This window comes from Phacochoerus africanus, chromosome 5, assembly GCF_016906955.1.
Source record: "Phacochoerus africanus isolate WHEZ1 chromosome 5, ROS_Pafr_v1, whole genome shotgun sequence".
Classification (NCBI taxonomy): Eukaryota; Metazoa; Chordata; class Mammalia; order Artiodactyla; family Suidae; genus Phacochoerus; species Phacochoerus africanus.
The window spans coordinates 74,761,501-74,785,708 of record NC_062548.1 but is presented as its reverse complement, the minus strand read 5'-3'; the positions used below and the strand labels follow the sequence as shown (position 1 = coordinate 74,785,708).

Genomic DNA, 24,208 nt, shown 5'->3' with positions numbered 1-24,208 from the left:
GGTCTAATCAGAGCTGTAGCCACCAGCCTACACCAGAGCCACAGCAACGCGGGATCCGAGCCACGTCTGCAACCTACACCACAGCTCACGGCAACACCGGATCCTCAACCCACTGAGCAAGGCCAGGGATGGAACCCGCAACCTCATGGTTCCTAGTCGGATTCGTTAACCACTGAGGCACGATGGGAACTCCAGTTTCTGGCTATATTTTGAAGGAAGAGAAAACATGCCTTGCTGACAGACTGGATGAGGGATGTGAGAGAAAGAAAGGAGTGAAAGATGACTCTAAGATTTCTATTCCTAGAAGAAAGAACCAGAATTGCCATTAATTGAGATGAAGACTGCAGAAGGGCTAGGTTTTTATGGGGAGGAATAGGGAAATTGGGAACTTACTTTTAGGATACTTTAAACTATAAGAGTCTAACACAGTGAGTTTTTTATTATTATACATGATGAAGATAAGTATATTTCTGGCATGGAGAATAAGGCCATGTTACATTTTCAACACATTCATTACTTTTTTTTTAAATCTTTTGGTATTTTTTTTTTAATTGGAGTAGATTTGGCTTACCATATCTTATTAATTCCAGGTGTACAGCAAAGTGAATGTCATACATATGAATATATCCATTCCTTTTTCCTATATAGGTTATTACAAACTATTAAGTAGATTTCCCTAAGCTATACAGGAAAATAGGTTCTTGTCAATCACCTCTTTTATACAGTAGTGTGGGTATGTTATTCCCATCCTCCCAATTCTTCCCTCACCACAATGGTGTCACCTATGGTAAGATTGGTTGTGAAATCTATGAGTTAGCTGCTGTTTTATAAACAAGTTCTTTTGTGTCATTTTAATTAGATTCCACATATGAGGGATATCACATGATATTTGCCTTTCTCTGTCTGACTTACTTTACTCATTCATTACTTCCATTCAAAATTCCTCAAGGCCTCAGCAAGAATTATTTGTAAACTAGTTTAGAAGTCATCCTGAAAAAGATTTCGACATCTTGAATTTGTTTCAGAGTTTGCAGTGACATTCTGGCCTAATTTTTCAGCCTAGCTAGGTGGGATACCTCTCAGAGGGATATTAACAAGGATGAAATTCTGGACGAACCTTAAGGATGCATTTGCTTTGAGAAAAATAGCCCCAGTTTGGGTACCAGAAATACAGAGGCAACACCTGACACTTGAACCCATGTGTTCACCAGGGTTGGAAGAATATGACCAAGCATTTCATCTGAGAAATTACCTCCTGTTGAAGCAGTAAGAAGAACCCTTCAGGTGAGGAGCTATTTTTCTTGCCAGTATAAACCATCTACTTGCATGGTGCTTTTCCCAGGGAACCTTCCTTCATGGCTCTCACTACAGAAAGTCCTCCTGTGCTAGGAGCCAAGCTCCCTTTCCCCATATGTGGTCCTACTTTCCTCAGGGTTGTAACCCCTGTACTTCATTTAACAAGATTAAAGTAAAGTGAAAATGAAGAGCAAGGTGTAGGAGGAAAATAATGAAGACTATTTATTTAAAGGAGTTTGAGTACAAATATTAATCAGAAATGCAACCTAATTCCATTTACTTCTGAAATGCCACAAAGTAATATTAAGTCAATGCATTCAAAAGGCAGCTATGAAAGCATAATATCTAACAGGAACTATGTTACCCACTGGCATAGGGGGAATTCAAGGATAAATAAAACAGGGATCCTACCCTTGGTGAACTCAGAATCTAATGGAGAAGGTAGATGATTAAACAAGTAATTACAAGGGAATTAGTAATAAAGGGACATACAAAATGTCAGAGACCCAAAGGGGGAACAATTAAATCTGTCGGAGGAGGTTGGGAAGAATTTATAAAGGAGATGACATTTGAGCCAAGCTGTGAAGGAAGGGAAGGAGTTTGCCACTTTATCAAGAGAGATCACTGTGTGACAGGCAGGAGGGGCCTAGGGCTTGTCCAGTTTTGGGATCAGGGAGGTGTAAAGAGTGGTCCTGGTAGAGGTGACATGGGGAAGAGTGACAGGAAAAGGAGACTACAGAGACAAGCTGGGAGGAGACTTGCTTTGCTAGGAGTCTGTCCTTTGTTCACTGGGCAACAGAGAGCTCTCAGCCTTTTTAAGCAGGCAAATGACATGATCATAACCATAGTTTTTTTTAAAAAGTAGGTAGCAGAATGAAAGAAAAGAAAGACACGATTCTCAACGGCAGTGGCACAAGACAGATCAAGAAAAGCAAGAATAAAATCGAGTTTCATCCTTAACAGAAAGAACCATGAACAGATCCACGATTCATTTCCATTCCCCTTCCCCATCCCCCAAACCTGTCATCACTTCCTCTGATGACATTAACTGTCTCCTTTCATAATCATTTCATCAAGCAGGCAGTGAAAGAAAAGGTGTCCACACAGACAGATAGATATAGGAAGTTGGTGTCCCAGACAAAACACATGAAAAACCATCTCCTTTCCTTTAATGATTTCTATCAGAGGTTATAAGGAAAGGAAAAATCAAGAGCATGGAACTCTAACCCCACTTGGATGTAGGACAGGGAAACCCACACACTACCAGCACCGTATTGACAAACGATTAGCGGTGCGCACTCTAAAAAGAATGACACATCTCCACTTACCTCATAACACACATTCATTTTCAGTGATGTTGCTAATTTATTTCTGTCTGAGACAGTTCTTTTTTAGAGTATAGCTTTGGTGTACCCATAGCTTCTGAGAACCACTTTCTCCCCACTGTCTCTCTAAATCTCTTGTGGTTCCAAGTCAAGGAATTCTACAGACTCTACCCTAGCAGGAACTTTGAAGGCATCCCAAACATTGCTATAGAGAACCTGCTGCTTGTCTTCATCAGGCCCAAAGCATCAGAGCTCTGGGAAGAATTTGGGAGGCCTCGTTCTGATTGATGTTTAGCTTAGGTGAATACCTACACCTCAATCTTCAGATTAAGTCTCTCGAGCATATTCTTTTTTAGCATAGTCTGGAAAATACCGAGGTCATATCTTAGCTTTTTGAGTCAATAGCAAGCTAATTTGCTCTTTCTATAGTAACACTGGAGACAAGCAACAGTTCAAACAATTTTCATTATTAGCATGGAATTAAATTTCACACACAATTTTCGGAGACAGCGTTACAGTGACTCTCAAGTGTTTTGGTCACAGAATGCTTTTATAAAACTAAATAACCAAAATAAAACTAAGAAACAAAATCAACTCCTATTGACCAAACCAAAAAAGCAAGAATCATCACTTTTAATCGCACTCCCCCTTTTAAACTCTTACAATGCTTGTAGACTGCTTAATTTGGCACTTAATCATATGCTGATTTTTACTAGTAGTTAAATTTTTAGAAGTATCATTCTTGCCTTTCTTGTAATAAACTAAAGATGCATCAAATCAGACTGGAAAAAAAACCTATCACAGGACAGAGCAGCGAGAACTGAAAACTAGACATTGTAAATTCAAGCCCTTACTGATGGGTATGAGCTGCTCAATCTTTGTGTGTGTGTGTGTGTGTTTAACAACAATAACAAAAAAGATATGGAATTAAAAAAAAAATAAGGGTAATCTCTTATACCTATCATATTAACCAAAACACTTAAAATTTATAATTCACATACTCAGTGTTGGTAAGGCTGTTGTAAAACTAGTACATGACTATACTGCTAGGTGTCCTTTAAGTTGGTGTAATACTTTGTTATAGGAAACAGCAATACATTTAAAAGCTGTAAAAATGATTTTATAACTCTTGCATAAAGTAAAAATTCTGATTAAAAAAGGCTTTAAGTATCAACATATATATTACATCTGAAATATAAAAAGAAAATATTAGAAATAACTTATGTGTTCAAAAATGATAATGGTTAATTAAATGATGGTATATAAAACTGATGTAGCATGCATAATAAAAACTCTAAGCAAATTAAGAATTAAAAGAAAATTCCCCAACTTTATGAAAGGCGTAAAAAACTTACACCCAGCATTATATTTAATGGCTCAAGATTGACTACTTTCCCATTCAGATCAGGAATAAGCAAGGTTGTCCATTCTCAATAATTCTATTTAGCATTGTACTGGAGTCCTGGTGTAAGAGGCAGAACCAGAAGGCATCTATATCGGAAAGGCAGAATAAAACGGTCTTTATTCATAGATGCCATAAGTGTCTACCTAGAAAATCCCAAAGAATATATAAAACACTTCTGGATCTAATAAGTGAGTCTAGAAAGTTTGAGATTCATCATCAACATATAAAAACCAACTGTGTTTCTATACACTAGCAGTGAATAATTAAAAATTTAATAAAACAATAGCATTTAAAATGAATGTGAAATACTCTGATTTATTCTAACAAAATGTGTGCAAGATTTGCTAAAAACTACAAATCACTTCTACAAGAATTCAAAGTTATAAATAAATGGAAAAATAGACTATGTACATTGACTAGAAGACTCATTATTGTCAATTCCCCCCAAAATGATCTATGATTTTGAAATCAAAATTCCAAGCTTTTTTTGCGTAGAAATTGACAAGCTAATTCTAAAATAGAAAAAAAAATTTTAATTAAAAAAATTAAAATAAATAAAAATAAAATATATACATAAAGGACCTAGAGGGAACAAAACAATTTTACAAAAGAAAAAGAAGTTAGAAGACTCATACCACATTACTGATTATTTCAAGACATAATATAAAAGTAAGATCAAGACAGCAAAAGGATAGACACAGATCAATGGGACAAAATATAGAGTCCAGAAATAGAACAATACATATATGGTCAATTGATTTTTGACAAAGGTGTCAAGGCAAATCAATAAAAAGCATAGAGTTTTTAACAAATGGTATTGGAATGACTGTACATTCTATCTAAAAATAAATATGAACCTTGACCATATCTTACCTATGTTGAAAAATTAACTCCAAATGGATCAACAGAAATGTAAATCTAAAACCTAACACTATATATAACACAGGAAATAATCTGTATGACTTTGGATTAGGCAAAAATTTCTTAACATAGGACACATGGAACATGAGCCATGAAAGAGAAAAATGCTATCACTGTGAACTACATTTTATTAAGACCAAAAGCTCAAAATTTGTGAGCAATATTGTTAAGAAAATTAAAACCTACACACTAGGGGAAAAAAGTTGCCAAACACATTTCTATTACTGAACTGTTAACCAGAATATATAAAAATCTTTTACAACTCAACAATGATAATTATTTTAAAAAAACAGACAAAAGATTTCAACAAATACTTCATAAAAGAAAAGATAAGGATGTCAACTAAGCACACAAAAATAATGTTCAGGATCAACAGTCATTACAGAAATGCAAATTAAAACCACCACAGATACTACCAAGTACCTATTAGAATGGTGCCAACGAAAAGAAAATTGGCAATATCAAATATCAGAGAGGGTGCAGAGCAACTGTAGCTCTCATATATTGCTGGTGGAAAATGTAAAATGGTAAAGCCACTTTGAAAACAGTTTGACAGTTTCTTATAAAGTTAAACGTATCCTTACCATATGACTCAGTAATCCCACTCCTGAGTACACTAGAGAAGTGAAAACATAAGTCCATATAAAAACCTTTACACAAATCTTTATTGTGGCTTGTTTTCATGATATCCCCAAACTGGGAATGATCCAAATATTTACCACCTGGTGGATGAGTAAACAAATAATCCCCATAATGGAATATTATTCTGCATTAAAAATAAAGAGACTACTAATATATGCAACAGTTTGAAAGAATCTCCAAAGCATCATGCTAAGTGAGAGAGGTGAAAATTCAAAGTATGGTACCATTTATATGTATGATACCATTTATATGAAAAAACTGTAGCATCAGAGATCAGAACAGTCACTACCAGGAGCTGGGAGTGGGAAGAGGAGCCTCATTGCAAAGAGGCATAAAGGAATTTTTTTGAGTAATGGAAACAATCCGTATCTTGATTTTGTTAGGAGTCACACAACTGTATAAGTTTTTTTTTTTAAGTTATACAGCTGTCCGAGTTCCTGTTGTGGCACAGCGGAAACGAATCTGACTAGGAACCATGAGATTGTGGGTTTGATCCCTGGCCTTGCTCAGTGGGTTGAGGATCCGGTGTTCCTGTGAGCTGTGGTGTAGGTCACAGATGAGGCTTGGATCTGGTGTTGCTGTGGCTGTGGTGTAGGCCAGCAGCTACAACTCCCATTAGACCCCTAGCCTGGGAACCTCCATGTACTGTGGGTGTAGCCCTCAAAAGACAAATAATAATAATAATAATGTTATATAGCTGTATATCTAAGAAGGATGAATTTTATTATATGTTAATCGTGCCTCAATAACTCAACAAACAAATAAAAGACTGTCATGCCAAATGTTGAAGAGGATGTGGAACAACTGAAACTCTCATTCACTGCTGGTAGATGTGGAAAAAGGTACAACTACTTTGGAAAACAGTTTGATATTTAAAAAAATAAAGTTAAACATACACTTCAACAATTCCACTCCCAGTATCACTCAAGAGAAGTAAAAACATATCTACCCAAGCATTTATACATGAATCTTTACCAGTCCGATTTATAATGGTGCAAAACTGGAAACAACAAAAAGCTTATAAATATAGCAAGTGAATGACCAAATAAAGTACAATAAATCCATATAAAGAATATTACTGGGAGTTCCCATTGTGGCTCAGTGGTAGTGAACCCAACTAGTATCCATGAAGATGGAGGTTCGATCCCTGCCCTCACTCAGTGGGTTAAGGATCTAGTGTTACTGTGAGCTGCAGTGACGGTCACAGGCATGCATTGCCGTGACTGTGGCATAGGCCTGCGGTTACAGCTCTGATTCAACCCCTAGCCTGGGAAATTCCATCTGCTGTGGATGTGGCCCTAAAAAGACAAAAAAAAAAAAAAGAACATCACTTATCAATAAAAAAGAATGAACTATTGACATCGTAGCACTATTCACAACAGCCAAGACATGCAAACAACCCAAATGTCCATCGACAGTTGATTGGATTAAGAAGATGCGGTATATATACATAATGGAATACTACTCAGCCATAAAAAGAACAAAATAATGCCATTCGCAGCAACATGGATGGAACTAGAGACTCTCATACTGAGTGAAGTAAGTCAGAAAGAGAAAGACAAATACCATATGATATCACTTATACCTGGAATCTGATATATGGCACAAATGAATTTTTCCACAGAAAAGAAACTCATGGACTTGGAGAATAGACTTGTAGTTGCCAAGGGGGAGGGGGAGGGAGTGGGATGGATTGGGAACTTGGGGTTAATAGATGCAGACTACTGCCTTTGGAATGGATAAGCAATGAGATCCTGCTGTGTAGCACTGGGAACTATATCCAGTCACTTATGATGGAGCATGATAATATGAGAAAAAAGAATGTATACATATATGTGTAACTGGGTCACCATGCTGTACAGTATAAAACTGACTGGACACCATAAACCAGCTATAATGAAAAAAATAAAAGTCATTATATATAAAAATGAATGAACTATCGATACATCCAATACCATGGATGAATCTTAAAACATTATGCTTTTAGGATGAAAGAAGACAGACACAAAAGGTATAAAAATATAAATTCTAGAATTTTATATAGAGAATTTAATACACATTTTTAGATGGCTACTTTTAAAATTAATTTAATTTGGGTATAATTGTATGTACAATAAAATGAACCTATTTTAACTGTAGCGTGTCATGAGGTTTGATAAATACATACACCAACGTAACCATCACCACCACCAAAAACATTTCCATCATCTCAAAAAATTTCCTTGTGCTTCTCTGTGTTCACTCCTGTCCCTCTGCCCCCAAGCATCCACTGATCTACTATGTTACTATAGATTAGTTTATATTTTCTGGTATTTTACATACATTCCATATGTACCAATAGTTCCTTCTTTTTATTGATGAGTGATACTTCTTTTTGCTTAGCATAATTTATTTAGTCATTTACCTGCTATACTTATGAACTAACCAACTGGAAATATGTCTTAGGCTATAAAAAATGATTTTATAACATCATGCTGGAATAAGCATTAAATAAGATGATGTAATTACATCATTTAATATTTGGTAAGCATGTAATCAAAGATAGTAGGAGACTACATCTTAGGTCAAATAATTTGCCAAATGTCACAGCTAGAAAGTCAGGTCTGTCCAATTCCAAATTTCCAAACGATGATGCTGTCTTAATACCCAGTATAAAGTTCCTAGAATTTTCAGGTACAAAAGTCCCATTTTCCTAATGTTTTAGGGGTGGAGACAAAGAAGGGAGATACTAGAATTTTAACAGGCTAAGAAAGGTTTCTTTCTCCATACTTAAGGGGTTTGGAAAACTGCTTAAACAGTAATTAGAAGACACTCCAAACAGCTTTCTGCTAACCTACTGGGAACAGATCCTAAATCCTTGAGTGGACTGGGATCTTGCCTATGTAACTAGTCACCAGAACCCTTTTTTCACTTTCCACTGGATATTCTTAGCAAATGTTACAGTGTAAAATATCAAAAGGGAACCCCAGAAGCTATTCTAGGAAAGTGAGCTGTTCTTTGACACCAATGATATTCAGAAGGGCTTCAAGTTTAATTTCATTCATGTATAAGAATCCCTTAGTCACATCTTAAAATGCTGTATCATCTGTCTCTCTCCCCCGACATGCTCAATGGGTTATTTTGCTCCTAAAATCAAGAAAGACAAAGAAAGAAAAAATCCTGGTTAATCAAGGAGGAACTACTTTAATAGATGAGCAACCCATTAATATGACTGTGTGACTGTGTCTGAAGTCGGTCTCTTGGCAGCTCCCTGCTGCTGACAGGCATCCTACAAAAGGCTCCTTCCTGGGTATGGCTGCCTCAGAGACAATCTTTCCTGACTGTCCCTTTGCCTCTTCAACTCATTTACCCTGGCCTGCTTCCCACTGAAGTTCTTTCTTTCATTTGGTTCCTGTTCCATTTTTGCTTGCTCTCTTGAAACTTGATACTTCGGACCATCCTTTTGGTTCCCTAGCTTTACTAATGCCGTCTGGTTCCCCTTTCGCAGTCAGTTCTACCTCATTTCTTTACAAAATCATGGCTTTTGAACTTGTTTCAACCTTCAGATTAGGGTTCTAGATGCTCTTTTTCTTCCTTGTTCTCCAGGGGCCTATGCTTGTAAAAGGGACTTACGGAGAGCTAATTCTCTTGTAGTTATGGGGGCTTCTTTCTTGGCCGACTGAAAGATGCCCCAGTTCCCTAAATTGAGCCCTTTGTTGTCACTCTCTGCTGCCCTCCAGTGTCTATCGATAGGATTACACTAGTCAGAAATGAGTTCCAAGACCAGGCTCTCCTGCCCTTTCTCTGGCCCATGAGTGTCTTCTAGTAGGACACTAGACAGTATAGTTAATGGAGATGAGATTTGTATTCAGAACCCATCAGGCTTTAACTCAGCCAGCATCACCATCACAACGGCCTCTGAAACCACTGCTACTCCCAGAGAAATTCATTGGTGATGACTATCCTGTTCTTTCTCCTGAACTTGAGATTATCTAAGACATTCACAAATTCCAGGTTTATGGGAATGCATATTCGCACAGCTTGTTGAAGGTAAGTGAGAACCTCTTCATTTGGTTTCTTTGGAAAGTAGAGAGAGATGCAGTGTCTCAGGATCACCTAGCAGCTAGCCTCAAAGTCTATCTAGGTCCCTTATGATTTAGCATGAGAGATTCACAAACGCTGTCTATGAGCTGAGGGAGAAATAACCAGATGTCTTACTATCCTATGTTTATTAGCTCTTCATACATGAGTTGAAACTCTAGGCCCTGAACTGACAGACATCACTATGAGGCTACCTGGAATGATGCTGGTACTATGTCCACATTAAAAGATGTAGCTCTTTTACTGGAACAAAGGAGTAAGAGAGTTGCCACAGACGAGACTCACACTTCTGGAAAAGGTCCTCTAGCCACTACTGGAAAGGCTGTTCTATACTCGGGTAGAACCCTTTGTGGCAGACCTCTCTGCCTCCAGTTTAAAGTAAGTCAAATTCTGTTGACCAAGCTTTATATCAGACTCCCATTTAACACAAGACAATCCCCAAATGGGTTGACAATAGCAATGGGTATTGTTAGCCCGGAGAGCCCATAAGTCAAAGGCCAAATCCAACATATTATTCATGGGAAGATATGTCAAAAGCCTGATGTTTTGCCTCTTGCTACCCAAAAGATTGTCCATTCTAACTAAAGGTTCTTCACCCATTGCTTGTTTCTGCATACCTGTCATTAAGGACAGATTAAGGACCAGTACAGGGCTGTCATTAACAATTCTGAATTTCCAGACTCACAAACTGTCATTAACGATTCTGAATTTCCAGACTCACAAACTATCTAAAGAGGAAGTCCCTCAAAGAGACTCAGAAGCTACCTCTCTACCAAGCACAACTGTGCAAAGAACCAAGTGTCAGTTGTCCATATTCTTGCTAAGCGAATATACTTCCTCTCTGGGGAAAAGCAAATCTCCCGGAAAATACTCAATGGAGTTCAACATACCTTCCACCTTCTCTTCAAGAACCCCAACTGTTCTCTATTTCCAAAAATCAATGAGAGGGTCTACCTCTTATGAGAATACATTGGTCTCAATGTGGTTAGCACCCACTAGTAATACTTGCTCCCTCTCCTCTAACTTCCAACCTCCTGAAAAAACTCCATGAGACTTTAAGAAATTAGACCCCTGAGTTGCTAAAACAATTTCCACAGTGAGAGGATAATGAATAGAAAATAGCCTTCCTAACATGCTCTGATGTCATTTGGCCCATTAAATATCTGGGTCTTTTCCTAGCTCTTAAGTGACATCTTACATAATTTTCTATACCAAAGAGTTGTGCTCTGTTCGGATATTATTTCTTGAGATCCTGGTCTGGAAAAAAATGAATTCTGTGCTAAATCAAAAAAAGCCCTAAGATAGAATTTCTGAGCTCACCTCCTCCCTAATTAAGAGGTGTCTATGTGGTGAGACAAAGTCTCAGCTGTTCTAGAATAAACTCCCCTCCAATCAACCAAGGACGTTCAGTAAATCCCAGAATGTGTTATATAGTATTGGCAATTCCTTCTATAACTTTTCCATAATGGTTTTATTACTAATGTCCCAAGCCAGGTAAGAGGATTTATCTGGTTTGCAGACCTGCAGTCACATCCTGGTAGCTGAAGACCTTATTCACCTGTGTCCTATCCTTGTGTACGCTGATCTGGCCTTGGCTTATATGACGTTAAAGGTCTAGCTTGGTGGACTCTATTCTCATAAATGTTCCTGTTTTTATTTTATTTTTTATAGAACCAGAGCCGGAGGCATCAGCATTCCTCTCCTTGGGAATAGGAATTGTGTGCTGTCAGAACTTCTTTAAGGTTAGAGGTGTCAATCTGAAGGTTATGAGTGTCTGTTGTTTTAACTTGGGGAAATAATTTTGTCAATATTACCAGAAAACCCTGCTTCAAAAACCAAATGACTGTCTTTTGAAGTATTTCAAGTTGACCATCTTATTTATGCCAGGCTGCCAACCATAGCTAAATGTCCTTTTCTGAAAGTCTATCGGTTTATCTATTTTCTGAAAGTCTATCAATTCTGAAAGTTTATCGGTATATAGCACTTGGTCTTGTTATGGGGATCTTTCCTGAAAACTCTGCAGCTGTCTCTAAAACTGACAAATATAGCATCAATACAAAAAAATCAAAATCTAGATAAAGTGGCATTCCCTCAAAGTGCCAGGGCCATATGAAGAGAGATTTTGGGAAAGGCAGAATGTTAAAAAGGCCCATTTTAGGGAGTTCCCACTGTGGCTCTGTGATAATGAACCCGACTAGTATCCATGAGGATACGGGTTCGATCCCTGGCCTTGCTCAGTGGGCTAAGGAGCTGTGGAGTAGGCTGGCAGCTACATCTCTGATCTGACCCCTAGCCTGGGAACTTTCATATGTCATGGGTGCGGTCCTAAAAAATAAAATAAAATAAAAGGCCCATTTTATCAGTATGGGCAAACTACACCAGAATGTGTAAGCTCCGCAAGAGCAGGGGCCATCTTTTCTTCACTGCACATACAACAGCAGTGCTAGGCATGGCACAAAATAAATGAATGAATGAATGAATGAATACTCCCTGATAAAGAAAGTCATAGTCAAGTGTTTGCTGTGCCTGTGTCAAGACATGGATTATAGTCTGCAGGAAGTGACAGTGGCTTTGTACCAGCAAAGAGATTTGTGCAGGTGTTCTAATATATCACTACATGCTCTTCTAAGTCAACAAATGCCTTTGGGATATAACTCTGCATTTCATTTCTGAAATGACATTTACCCAGATGTACATGCTATAAATGTTACCATATTGGTTGTACAGATAGTCTTTTCCAAGATAATGTGCTTTATGGCTTAAACCATTCCTTCTGACCCCACCGTCCACATTAGTCAAAGTAATGGTATCATCCAATTTCATGACTATCAGACTATTTCATTATTAACTCTGGTGCAGATGACCCCTAGTTTTACAGACCATTATTCAAGATCAACAAAATATTTCAATTAAGGACTTTCTACTGACAAAATTACTGATCCATATATTTCACTCCTAGCAGGTTCATATACCACTCCATTTTCCTCCACCAAGAATATCCTTTTTATAAAACCTTTTCCCTACTATCTGCACTCATCCCTCTCTTCTTCACATGACTTGTTGATTGCTTAGTAATCAAGTGCAGGCTACCACCCCAACCTACTGAGACGTACATGTGGGAGAGGGCCTTCTTCTGTTTTCATACAGCTTAAGGGTTGCGATGAAGACTGCCTCCTGGGGCCTTTTATGTGGGCCTGCCCTGCCCCCCCTCCAGCCTCTTGTGTTCTAGTTAGGGGTCATTTAGACTGGTGAGGGTGAAATATTATCAAAGAAATTCTATTGACCACATATTAGTTTGATATGTACTGTATCAGAATCAGTTTACGATACAAATGGGTGTTCTACTGAGGCTAAAGCATAAGTGACTATCAAACAAAGTTAAGATTTTGTCCCTAAGAGCCAAAAGAAGTCAAGCAAAGGGGACATGTTTCTTTTAGTGGGAATATTTTTCATTAGACCAGGTTGGGGGGGTAGGGCAAAAGAGAAGGGAAGACAATTTTATTTGAAAATCAAAATTTTATTGAATAGGATCAAGATAGGAGGGGAAATAAAAGGGGGGGGGGTTCCACATAGCCATCTTCTGGAGTTGTTTTCAGGGTTCCCTACCTGATGTTGACTAGCTGAAAACACTGATTTTACCTATGTACCTCTACCACGCATAACATCAGAATTTATTCAACATCTCCAAAGAAATACACAATTACTTCTCTTAGGTGCTATAGCTATTTTCAAGACGGGTTAAGTACCTGCAATGGAAATGCACCGTGTTTACTTTAGACTGAAGGTTTAGAAATTGGGGAATAACTGGCCTAGAGGGAATGTTACCAATTCAATCTAAAAAAAGCTGTAGATATCTTGGGATGGCTTTGCAGTATAAGAGTTGTTGCCAACAAGCTCCATTCAGGACATCTGATGCAATGTCACAACCTAATTCATTCAGCTTTATAAAAACTTATGTATACTGGAAGTAAATAACAGCTGGTGACAAGGAACAAAAAATAATGTGACATAACTAAAGAACATAGTCAGGCCTTTTCCTGTTGGTCAGACACGAAAGGCAAAGAGCTATAAATTAAATAAACAGTGTGATAATTATCTGGGGAAGTTAAGATTCTTTCACGATGGACAGAATAACAGAAAAGTGAGATGTTTCAGGGTAGCCTGTAATAGGCAGCATTTGATGAGGAGATACAAAATATGAAAAAAGAGGTCCATGAAGAAGCTGAAAAGTAAAAGTAAGGAATAAAGAAGAGAAACGGCTATTTAAAGAGATTAGCCTAATCCTTAAGGGAGGAAAGACAGTCTAGATCCTGATTAAATCAACACCACACACACACACACACACACACACACACACACACTTTTACAAACAAAATTAATTCCAGCTATTTTCTCATCAACACCTAACTTTCTCTCAGTTTAACGATCCACCTTTTCCATGAAGTAATTTATACCTATTCAGCCCTACAAAGGCCTCTGTACTTCATGGCTTTTTGCTACACTTAGAGATTAAATCCTGGTCCTGATTTGAACTATTTATTTCGCATCATTTATATAAGTCTTATAGACTCCAACTAGAGTGTAAGCTGGAGTCTATTTTTTTTTTAATTTTTTTTTGTCTTTTTGCCATTTGTTGGGCCACTCCCGCAGCATATGGAGGTTCCCAGGCTAGGGGTCCAATCGGAGTGGTAGCCGCCAGCCTACACCAGAGCCACAGCAACTCAGGATCTGAGAGGTGTCTGCGACCTACACCACAGCTCACGGCAACACCGGATCGTTAACCCACTGAGCAAGGGCAGGGATCGAACCCGCAACCTCATGGTTCCTAGTCGGATTCGTTAACCACTGCACCACGACGGGAACTCCTAAGCTGGAGTCTATTTCCCCATTCCTTGAATTTGGGCTGATCCTGTGACTAGCTCTAGCCAACAGAATGTGGAAGAAGTGAGGGCTTGCTAGCTTCAAGTGTAGTCCTCAAGAGGTTTTCACATTTCCTCTTGCTCTCCTGGAACCCTGCCATGATGCCATATGAATAAGCCTGGCCTGGGCTGCTGGTACATGAGAGATCACAAGAAGCAGAGAAGAGTCAGCTTAGCTAAGGCACCCTAGATCAGGCGGTCCCTAACCAATCTAGCAGTTGATCTCAAAGTATGAGTGAGCCCAGCTGAAGCTAACCAATCTGTAGAAACTTGTGCTAAATAAATGGTTCTTGGAATTCCTCAGAGAACACAGTGGGTTAAGGATCTGGTGTTGCTGCAGCCGTGGCGTATGTTGCAGCTGTGGCTCAGATTCAGTCCCTGGCCTGGGAACTTCCATGTGCCCAGGTATGGCCAAAAAAAAGGTACTCGTTTTAAGACAATATGTTTTGGGGTGATTTGTTAAGTAGCAAAAGCTGTTGAATAATTAAAACATACACAATAGTTTTATTCTTCCAAAAAAATTCTTAATCACAGTGTGCCTTATATTATCTTAATAATATATTATTATTATAATATATATTATATTATCTTAATCACAGTGTGCTTTATATTAGAATCACAGGGTGCCTTATATTAGAATCAAGTATCTATATTATATTCATTTGTGTATTCTCACAACACCTAAGTTATACTTTGTTCATAGTAGGCACTCAGAGTTTAATAAACTGAAATGAATGTCAAATGAAGTTCAAATTCTGGTGTTCACCGGCATTATTAGTGTTTCACAACAAAAGGAAATACAAACCACAGTAACTGTTTAAGAATCAAATAACTACTGAGAGTTATACTGGCCTTATATTGTTATTCTCATTATGAACCATTACAGGCCAGTAACTATTAGTACTTGGAATATACATGGCACTTCAAGAAAGTTAATAAGTGAGCCCTTAAATTCCCTTCTCAAGATTTAGCATTAACTGAAATTAGGATTTTGATAAAAATATGCACATATATATTTGATACATGAATGGGACATTGTACTGCAATTCTGCTTTTATGAGCTTGGAAATACAGAAATTATAAGCTGGCAAAGACAGAGATTTTGATTTGCAGTAATTCACATTAACAGCTGGTTTTCTAAACCCAGAAACCTGACAAATGGGATATGTATGTAAATACACTTTAAGTGCTATAGAAATGTAAAATATCATGAAAGCCTGTGTATTCAAAATGCCATTTCACTTTTTTCCTTAAGAAGTAGAAAAATCGGAATAGACAGGACAGCTGAGAAAGGATGAATAGTTTTGCTAGCCATATCTAATTTGCTTCCTAATAAAATTCTATGGCTTTTAAATGACATGGCTATAATGGTCTATACAGAGATGATCTCATCAAATATTCCACATTTTGAATATTTTAAAAATTACCATTCAATTGATAGGGTCTGAAACACTCTGAAGCAAAAGAACATGTAAGCATGATCAGAATAAAGATATTCATAAACCAGTGAGGAAAATACACTCAACGACAGTAAATGAATATCCTTGCTGCTCTGAACTGAGGACAAATCCTCTTTTTGTTTGGGGTGCCTGTATGAATCCTATAACTTGCCTCAACTTTAACTTCTTTGTTTAACTTCGGCTATAATATGGTTATTTTGACTTCTCGAGGGCATAATGGTTAAGGAGATAGTAAGGTGGATAACTGAATCAGGACCTTAAAAAGATTTAGACAGGCTAAATAAATAAGAATGATTAAAAAAAATCTATGTCGTTAATAATATGTCTAAAAAAAAGGAGGCTAAAGGGAGCGAAGATTTCAATGCTGGTCTATAAAATCACATATACGGACTAGATAAGGAATTGGTAACAATGCTACATATGAAAAAGATCCAATTACTAGCAGACAGGAAGCTCAGTAAATCAGGATAGCAACCCTGTCCCACAAACTGATGCATTAATAAAAATATGAAGAGTGAAAGGGTCAAGGTTAAGTGAGAGAGATTTTAGCCAACTTAAGAAATTCCTATATTATAATCAGATTGTCCTAAAGTGGACCCTGCTGCTTTGGGACAGCAAGTTCACTTCAAGGAGAAGGTTCAAGCACAGTCGGGGGTGCTGAATAGGGATTCAAGTATAAAGTATCATTTATAGTCAAGTATCATATAGTTATACTATTTGACGTTTAAGATCAGCACCCAGCAGCGCCCTGCCCCCCATCCACATTCATAACTCTACTTAAGGATTCCAAAGAGTATAGGCAAAAGGACACACATTCAGGAATACCTAATCATGTTTTATTTAGGGTCAAGATATCTCCTTTGAAAACATAGTTCCAGGCTTTCTATTTACAGTTTGAACATCTCATATAGTTTATCATATGATCCCTTTAAAATGATGCTCACTTTAAGTTCTGAGAATGACTAGGATGAACAGCAGAGAGAGAAATATTTTCAGCATGGGATGTGGAAAGATAATTTTTCTCGCACTGATTCAACCTACCTGAGGCTTGCTAATCATGAGCGAGAGACGTTTTTCACATCATCTAAGAAAAAGGTAAGCTGCTTTAGGAGAGACAGATATAAAGAGAAATTAAGTGATAGATTCACTAGGAAGAAGCATACTCTTTCATGATTCAGTGAAATTTTGGAGTTTTGATTTTCAGTGCTAACACTTCCTAAAAGGAGCTCTGAGAACAGAAACCTAACAGAAAATAGGAACTTAAGCATAAAAAACAGTGCTCACTGAGAGCTCACAAGTACTTGAACATTCATCTCCGGCTCAGATCCACCTTATCTTGGCTGCGCTTTCTAACTTATTCCCTTAGTTAACATTTTCTGTGAACACCAGTTGCTTTCCATAGGGACCAAAACCACAGACTTGAGAGAATGACCACATTTCCCTTTCATGAAGAGTGAGAAGGGAAAATTTTTTCCTTGGATGTTTTTCTCCAATGAAATTCAATTTCTGCTTTCCAAGAAAAGCCAATTGGCTCAGAAGTCTCTGAGAAGAAACAGCCAGGGTAAAGTCCGACAGATACCACTCCATAAAACCCTAAGCAAAATCCCAACCTCTCAGCCTTACATTAGCCAAGGGGCTAAAACCTAAAAGTCACAGTTGAGTTGCTGAATCCACAGGTAGAAGGCCTTACGTGTGGAAGGACATACTCAGCTCCATTTGGGACCATGCTGGGAAAGCCTTTATGTGTAAGAGAACCCCCCACCTCAACCCCTAAATATTAAGTTGACACACGTTTCCAGGACGCGGTCTGAATCCTCAAACTTTGGCGGATCTATAGAGACACAATTTTCTGTTTTCTGCTTAACAGGGCTTTCCAGAATTGTCATCAGATGACAGATTACACCACCCATCCACAAGGATTCAGGGGTAGCTCAGGCCATCCATTATGGGTTAAAAGCTGTTCTAGCATGAATCGAGTCACAGTGGTAAGGAGACTACCAATACAAGGGGTCCTACAGCTTTAAGAAATACCCTGGGCATCTAAAAGTTTTCAGAATGCAAACTTTGTCAGCTCTGAAAACAAGAGGCACTGCATCATTATGGCAGCAGAAACAAAGCCAGCCCCCTTTTAAAAACAGACAAAAAAAAAAAGATTGTTTTAATAGGAGAGAACATCAGTCATTGATTCTTACTTCATTCACACTTTCTATCCAACCCCATCCATCTTCAGAGTGAAGAGATGACAGAGCCCAGTTAACTCTCTCCCTCTTTCAGCTCCCCCATACTGCTCCTCTATACCCAATCCACCAAGGCCTACCAACCCACCCTTTTCAAATTGTAATCAACAGCCCTATAGAACAACTCTTTCTATCTGATGGGCTTGCAGAACTCAGGTTGATCTAATACTACCTTTCATCACATGACTTTAATAGGGTCGCCTGTTCAGTTAGCACGACTGGTCAGGGCCTTTGCTAGTCATCTAAAGTGACCACTTAGTTACTCATGGCTGACCTCATTCTACAAAGGAGGGGATGGGAAGACTTAAAGCAACAGGAAAAAGTCACCAAATCAAACCAACAATCCAGACTGTAAAATGTTTCATTTTTCTTAAATCCTACTGCCCCCATTATCTGCAAACAAAAGTTTACCAGGCAGGCAGTCTCTGCATCAATGCACCTGCTTAGCATTGGTTTGCCGAGTTATCTTTTTGCTGTGTCTGCAAAAGCCAACTATAGCACAATGGGTCACATCACTTGAGGGTCACTTGAGTCCCTCTACATTCTGGGTCCCTCCTCCCACCTCCTGCCTTCCCTTCTGCCCACAAAACCTTTAACTCCACCATAGCTAAGGATCCCAGATAGCTAAATAAAAGAGGTGGCCTCAAACACAGGGAAAAACCCTTAGGTCTCCAGTTTGAATCGCCAATGCCAATCCCCCTCCCCTCCCCTTTTCCTTAAGACCTGATGGTCTTCAGTCACACATCTTAAAAGAAAAACAAAAAACAAAAACACAAAGACTTACTTGTCTCAAGTCGATGAAGGCCAACTGCAGCGTGTCCTCCTGGAACCCAGGCACCGGGCCGGATCTGGCAAACTCTGTGGGAAAGAAAAGAGGATAAAAAGCGCCTTTAACTAACCATGGACAGGGAGATTGGCAGACGGATGACAGGGAAGACAAGAGAGGCTGGGGGAGAGGAGGACCAAGCTTCTAAGGAGTCATGTCTCTCTCCCTTCAGCTTCTTTGTTTGCCCTTCAAAATTTGTGTCATCAAAACACCATTAATTCCAGCATCCTGACAGCAAGGAAACTGTACTAATTCGACCTGAAATTTATTCCCATGAGCCGCGCTGGGCTTCAGAGTATTTGTTTTGTGAATGGACAAACAACTTGCAAAGGAGGAGGGAGTGGGGGAGAGAAAAAAGTTTTTCCCCTCAACACAATAAAATCTTCAGCTGTGAGACTCTTTTCAGTTCCGAAAGCTATTTATATTTTAGATTGCTGAAGGAATTTTCTAATTTCACGCCTGTCACCTCATTCCCCAAGCATTTATCAAAAATATTCCCTGCCACATCATTAATTATTCCCTCACTGATTATTTGTATTATCTCATGAGTGCATTATTGCCAACACACACACACACACACACACACACACACACACACACACCAGCAGCAGAGGCCACCCCAATCCAGGATCCAATGCTTGGCTCTTGAGTGAAGGAATGTTTGCAGATATGAAACGACCCATCTAAATAAATCTCAAGGCAAAAACTTAGGAAGCATTTGTCATGTCCATCCTAAACATCCAAACATCCTAAACATTCGAAGTGTGCTCTTTGTTCTTGACTTCTACTTCTACTCCCCTCTCAAAAATTCTTTTTTATCTTCCCTCTATCCCCATTTAGTCTTAGGTCAAAGAAACCAAATGAATGCTATTTGCAATTTACAGTAGCGCCTTGGGTACATGCTCAGTTTATGACTCTGGCCTCTACATCATTAACAAGAAGACAACTGCACAGGACTATAGGGACAGATACTAGAAATAGTGAAGAATGTCAAGTTTTATTGTTCCTAAGCCCTGCTTCTTATGAAATAAAAAGGTCTCGTTGAAGCCCCTACATACACACAATATACACACATCTGCATGCGCACGCACGGGCGCGCGCGCGCACACACACACACACACACACACACAGAGAAAATTCAAAAGTTACTATGCCTTGAATTTTCTCTGTGAAGCCAAAGTGTGACAGGCATTTAACGTCAACTGCTTTTCACTTCAAAAACAACCCCAGTATCTGCTTGAATCAAATATGGAAAGAATGTTTTCCTTTCACTTATATTTTTCTCCAGGAATGAATTTAAGAAACTACAGAAAATTGGTATCATAGTTTTCTTTTGAAATTAAATAAAATCCATCAATATTTATGTGCATATAGGTCTGGAAAATTACTTCAAATAACTAGTAGCTGGATACATTTAAATGATGATTTCAGAACAATGATGGTAATTTCTGTTCTTTAAAAATATTTTCCATCTAGGAAATGTCTAATTGGTTTTCATAAAATCCCTGCCCGACTTTAAAAAAGAATGTAAACAAGTTAAGTTCCAGGAAATAGAAAAACACTGTGTGAAATGAAATTTAAAACAGTTTCTTAAACGAATTATATAGCACAAATGTGTTATATATAACTATAATATAAAATATTCTTAGTTTAGAGATAAAGATAACTAATAAACAGGAGATAAACTATACAGAATGAATATCACACTAAGTTTCTATTTGCTTTAGAAAGAAAATTTATATGCAATTTATAAATTAACTCTAACATATATATAGCCCAAATGATTAAAGTTTTAAAAGAGTAAAATTCTAAAACTGTACAAACACATGAGGAAGGCCATGTTAACAGAAGCTCAACATAATCCATCCTTCATATCTTACAATAGCCATTATCTGCAATAATCTTGCATACAGCAGCTGTTCAATCAGATGTACAACTTTCCCATTCTATGCTCCCATAGAATGCAATTCTTTGAAATTGTAGCCACAGCCACTGTTTTTGACAGCCTTGACTGTCAGTTAGCTTAAGAAAGCTTCCTATATCTGTTCATTTCATGCAAGATTGGTAGATTATCACTATTGCTCGTGTATGACATAAGGATATGCTGCATCACTGGAAGTACCGAAGTCCCCTGTGTCAGTAGAAACCCTACGTAAGTCAAGACAGCAACTATCAAGGTGTTCCGCTGCCCTGGGCATGTTCAGCTCAACAGAGTTGCTCTATGATACACGGTTTGAATGCTTGAGAGCTGGCTACACATCCTCGAATTTCCTTACTGGGCACGCTCCCTGGGGCTGACATGATGCTGATGAAACCACTCAGGAATCTCGACGTGATACACTTGTAGTCAGTCTTACTTTCAGACCTCATTTTATGACACACTGACTCTTCCAGGTTCCCAAAGGACAGGGCAGCCTTTTAGATTTGTTTTTCCTTTTATAAATCAGGGGATCGAAGAATGACAATTATATCAGGGGTGACAAGGTAACTAGATTAACTTCTATGTATAACTTACAGAAACATCTAATTAATATATACCCAATTTCATATATTTTTCCATATTGTTTTATGTATGTAACTCTTGTCTTCTCGTGTACACAGCAAAGTCCTGAGGGATAACAAAAGAGTAGATGTCCAACAAATGCTTATATATAAATTTATAGAAATAACAAGATTCATTAATTACACATACTCTTTACTGCCAATGAAAATCTTTGGAGTCCAGTGGTAAGGTGTCCTCAACAGGAGTATCAATAATTAAGCTTTAGGAATGTATGAGCACAATGATCAAGGAGATGAGCCTTGGGAGCATAAAAATCAGAGTTTTGAGCTCCAGTTACTAGCTCTACAGGCATGTGCAAACTACTTAATCTCCTTAAAGCTTCAATGCCTTTATACTGAGGATAACAGTATATTCCTTTTTTTTTTGTCTTTTGTCTTTTGTTTTTTTTTAGGGCCATACCTGCGGCATATGGAGGTTCCTAGGCTAGGGGTCGGATCGGAGCTGTAGCTGCCAGACTACACCACAGGATCTGAGCCATGTCTACACCACAGCCACAGCAACACCAGATCTGAGCCGCATCTGTAACTACACCACAGCTCACGGCAACGCCAAATCCTTAACCCACTGAGCAAGGCCAGGGATCGAACCCACAACATCATGGATACTAGTTGGGTTGGTTAACTGAGCCACGACAGGAACTCCCCATATATTTTTTAGTGTTGCTCTGAGGATTAAATGAAATAACATACATAAAATAGTTGGCAGAGTGCCTGGCATATCATAATTAATTATCATTACAGTTAGTAATGATTGTGTGATTAGTCATGGTTTTTTGTGAGAATATGTATTTCTCTGTGAAGAAGGTTGTTTCATAGCTTTCATTGAATTCTTAGAGGGTTGGTGACCAAACAAAGCTTAAGGAACACTGTTCTATATCCAGGACAAAACATCAGAAAAAATTCAGCTACCATTCAGTGATGAGTTAGTGAGTTGCAAATTTATTTATAAGCATATTTTAAGTGCTTAGTGCTTAATATACTAATTGCTAATATATTAGCTACAGGACAGTAATTTTCACTGGTATTTCTTCAGAAAATGAATAAATGCATTAAATAGATCTAAAATTTTGTGACATATCCTTAAAGATATGCCTGTTCTCATAGAGTCAATTTTTTACATATAAGAAAACTGTCAACAGCATAAGAAAGTGAATATTTAAAAAAAAATACAATTTGTATTTAGTCTGACTTCAACTATATAAAATATGCGTAGAAAACATACAGTAAGCACTCATTTATTTCATAATGTTAACTGGAGTTGTTAAAGACTACAAAATATTTTACTCTTCTCTATAATTTATAAACTTTTAAAATGAGTACAGATCACTTTCATAATCAGAAAAAAGGAAATAGAAGAACCTACTTACACACCTCAAAAATTTTTAGTGGTATTTTCAGTAGTGACAAGAGATATAAGTTGTTCAAAATTTAGCATTACAGGCAACTGGGATTGATCTGCACGCCTATATTCTCAGAGGCTGCTTGACAGAGAGGAAGAAAACTACCCATGGGAGGGGGACAAGAAGCCTCCAGTCTGCCGTAATAGGCTGATACACATGCAAATTGATTGCATGTACACATAAGAAGCTTTTCTTTAGAATCATGAATAAAAAATTGCCTTCTCTCCTTTGACATCATAAAAAGGAGGACATATATGCACTAGTGGCCAAGTGGAATGAATGGACATATGAGATACAATGAAAAGTCCCTTTCCAGGTCTCTGGATTCCAAGATCCGTAGGAGATTTTCAGTCTCTCAGTGGCTTAAGCCGGTGCCAGAGTTTCCAAAGGAGTTTGGCAGAGTGACACCCTGCCTCGCAAGAATATCAAGGTGCTTGTTCCACTTAACACAGAACCAAAACCTACCTTCGACTATCTTGTGTTACTTGGGGAGTGAGGCAAGGTTCCGATGAGGCTGGCAAGAAAGTTTCCTCTTGGAAAACTTGTTCAGCATAGCAGAGCCCTTGACCAGCATCAAGCCGTCCTTCAGAGAGCTCAGCTCTCCCCAGCACTCTTCCCTGCCTTTGTCCAATCCCAGAATGGACTCTCAAGAGGTGAAGGTGGCATCAGGGCCTGACTCTCAGATCTAATTTGCAAATGTGCAAAATCTTTTAATGGGAGCTCCCATCGTGGTGCAACGGAAAGATTTCGGGTTTGACCCCAGCCTTGTTCAGTGGGTTAAGGATCTGGCATTGCTGTGAGCTGTGGTGTAGGTGGCAGATGCAGCTCGGATCTGATGTTGCTGTGGTGCAGGCCAGCAGCTGTGGCTCCAATTGGACCCCTAGCCTGGGAACCTCCATATGCCATGGGTGCAGTCCTAAAAGAAAAAATAATAATCTTTCAACTATAGCCTTTGGAATGGAAAGCACTGGGAACTATGTCTGGTCACTTGTGATGGAGCATGATAATGTGAGAAAAAATGTATACATGTATGTGTGATTGGGTCACCCTGCTATGCAGCAGAAAATTGACAGAACACTGTAAATCAGCTACAATGGAAAAAATAAAAATCATTATTAAAAAACAACGAAAAGGA

At 38.3% G+C, this 24,208-nt stretch overlaps 1 protein-coding gene across 2 annotated transcripts in view; it reads right to left on the bottom strand.

Annotated features, from left to right (window-relative positions):
- Positions 1–24,208, bottom strand: part of EXOC6B (exocyst complex component 6B) — a 597,903-nt gene that overhangs the window by 131,776 nt on the left and 441,919 nt on the right. For both annotated transcript variants that reach the window (XM_047781788.1, XM_047781789.1), the window contains exon 20: positions 19,070–19,143. In XM_047781788.1, the coding sequence (XP_047637744.1) occupies positions 19,070–19,143 (74 nt within the window). The remainder of the gene's footprint in view (positions 1–19,069; positions 19,144–24,208) is intronic.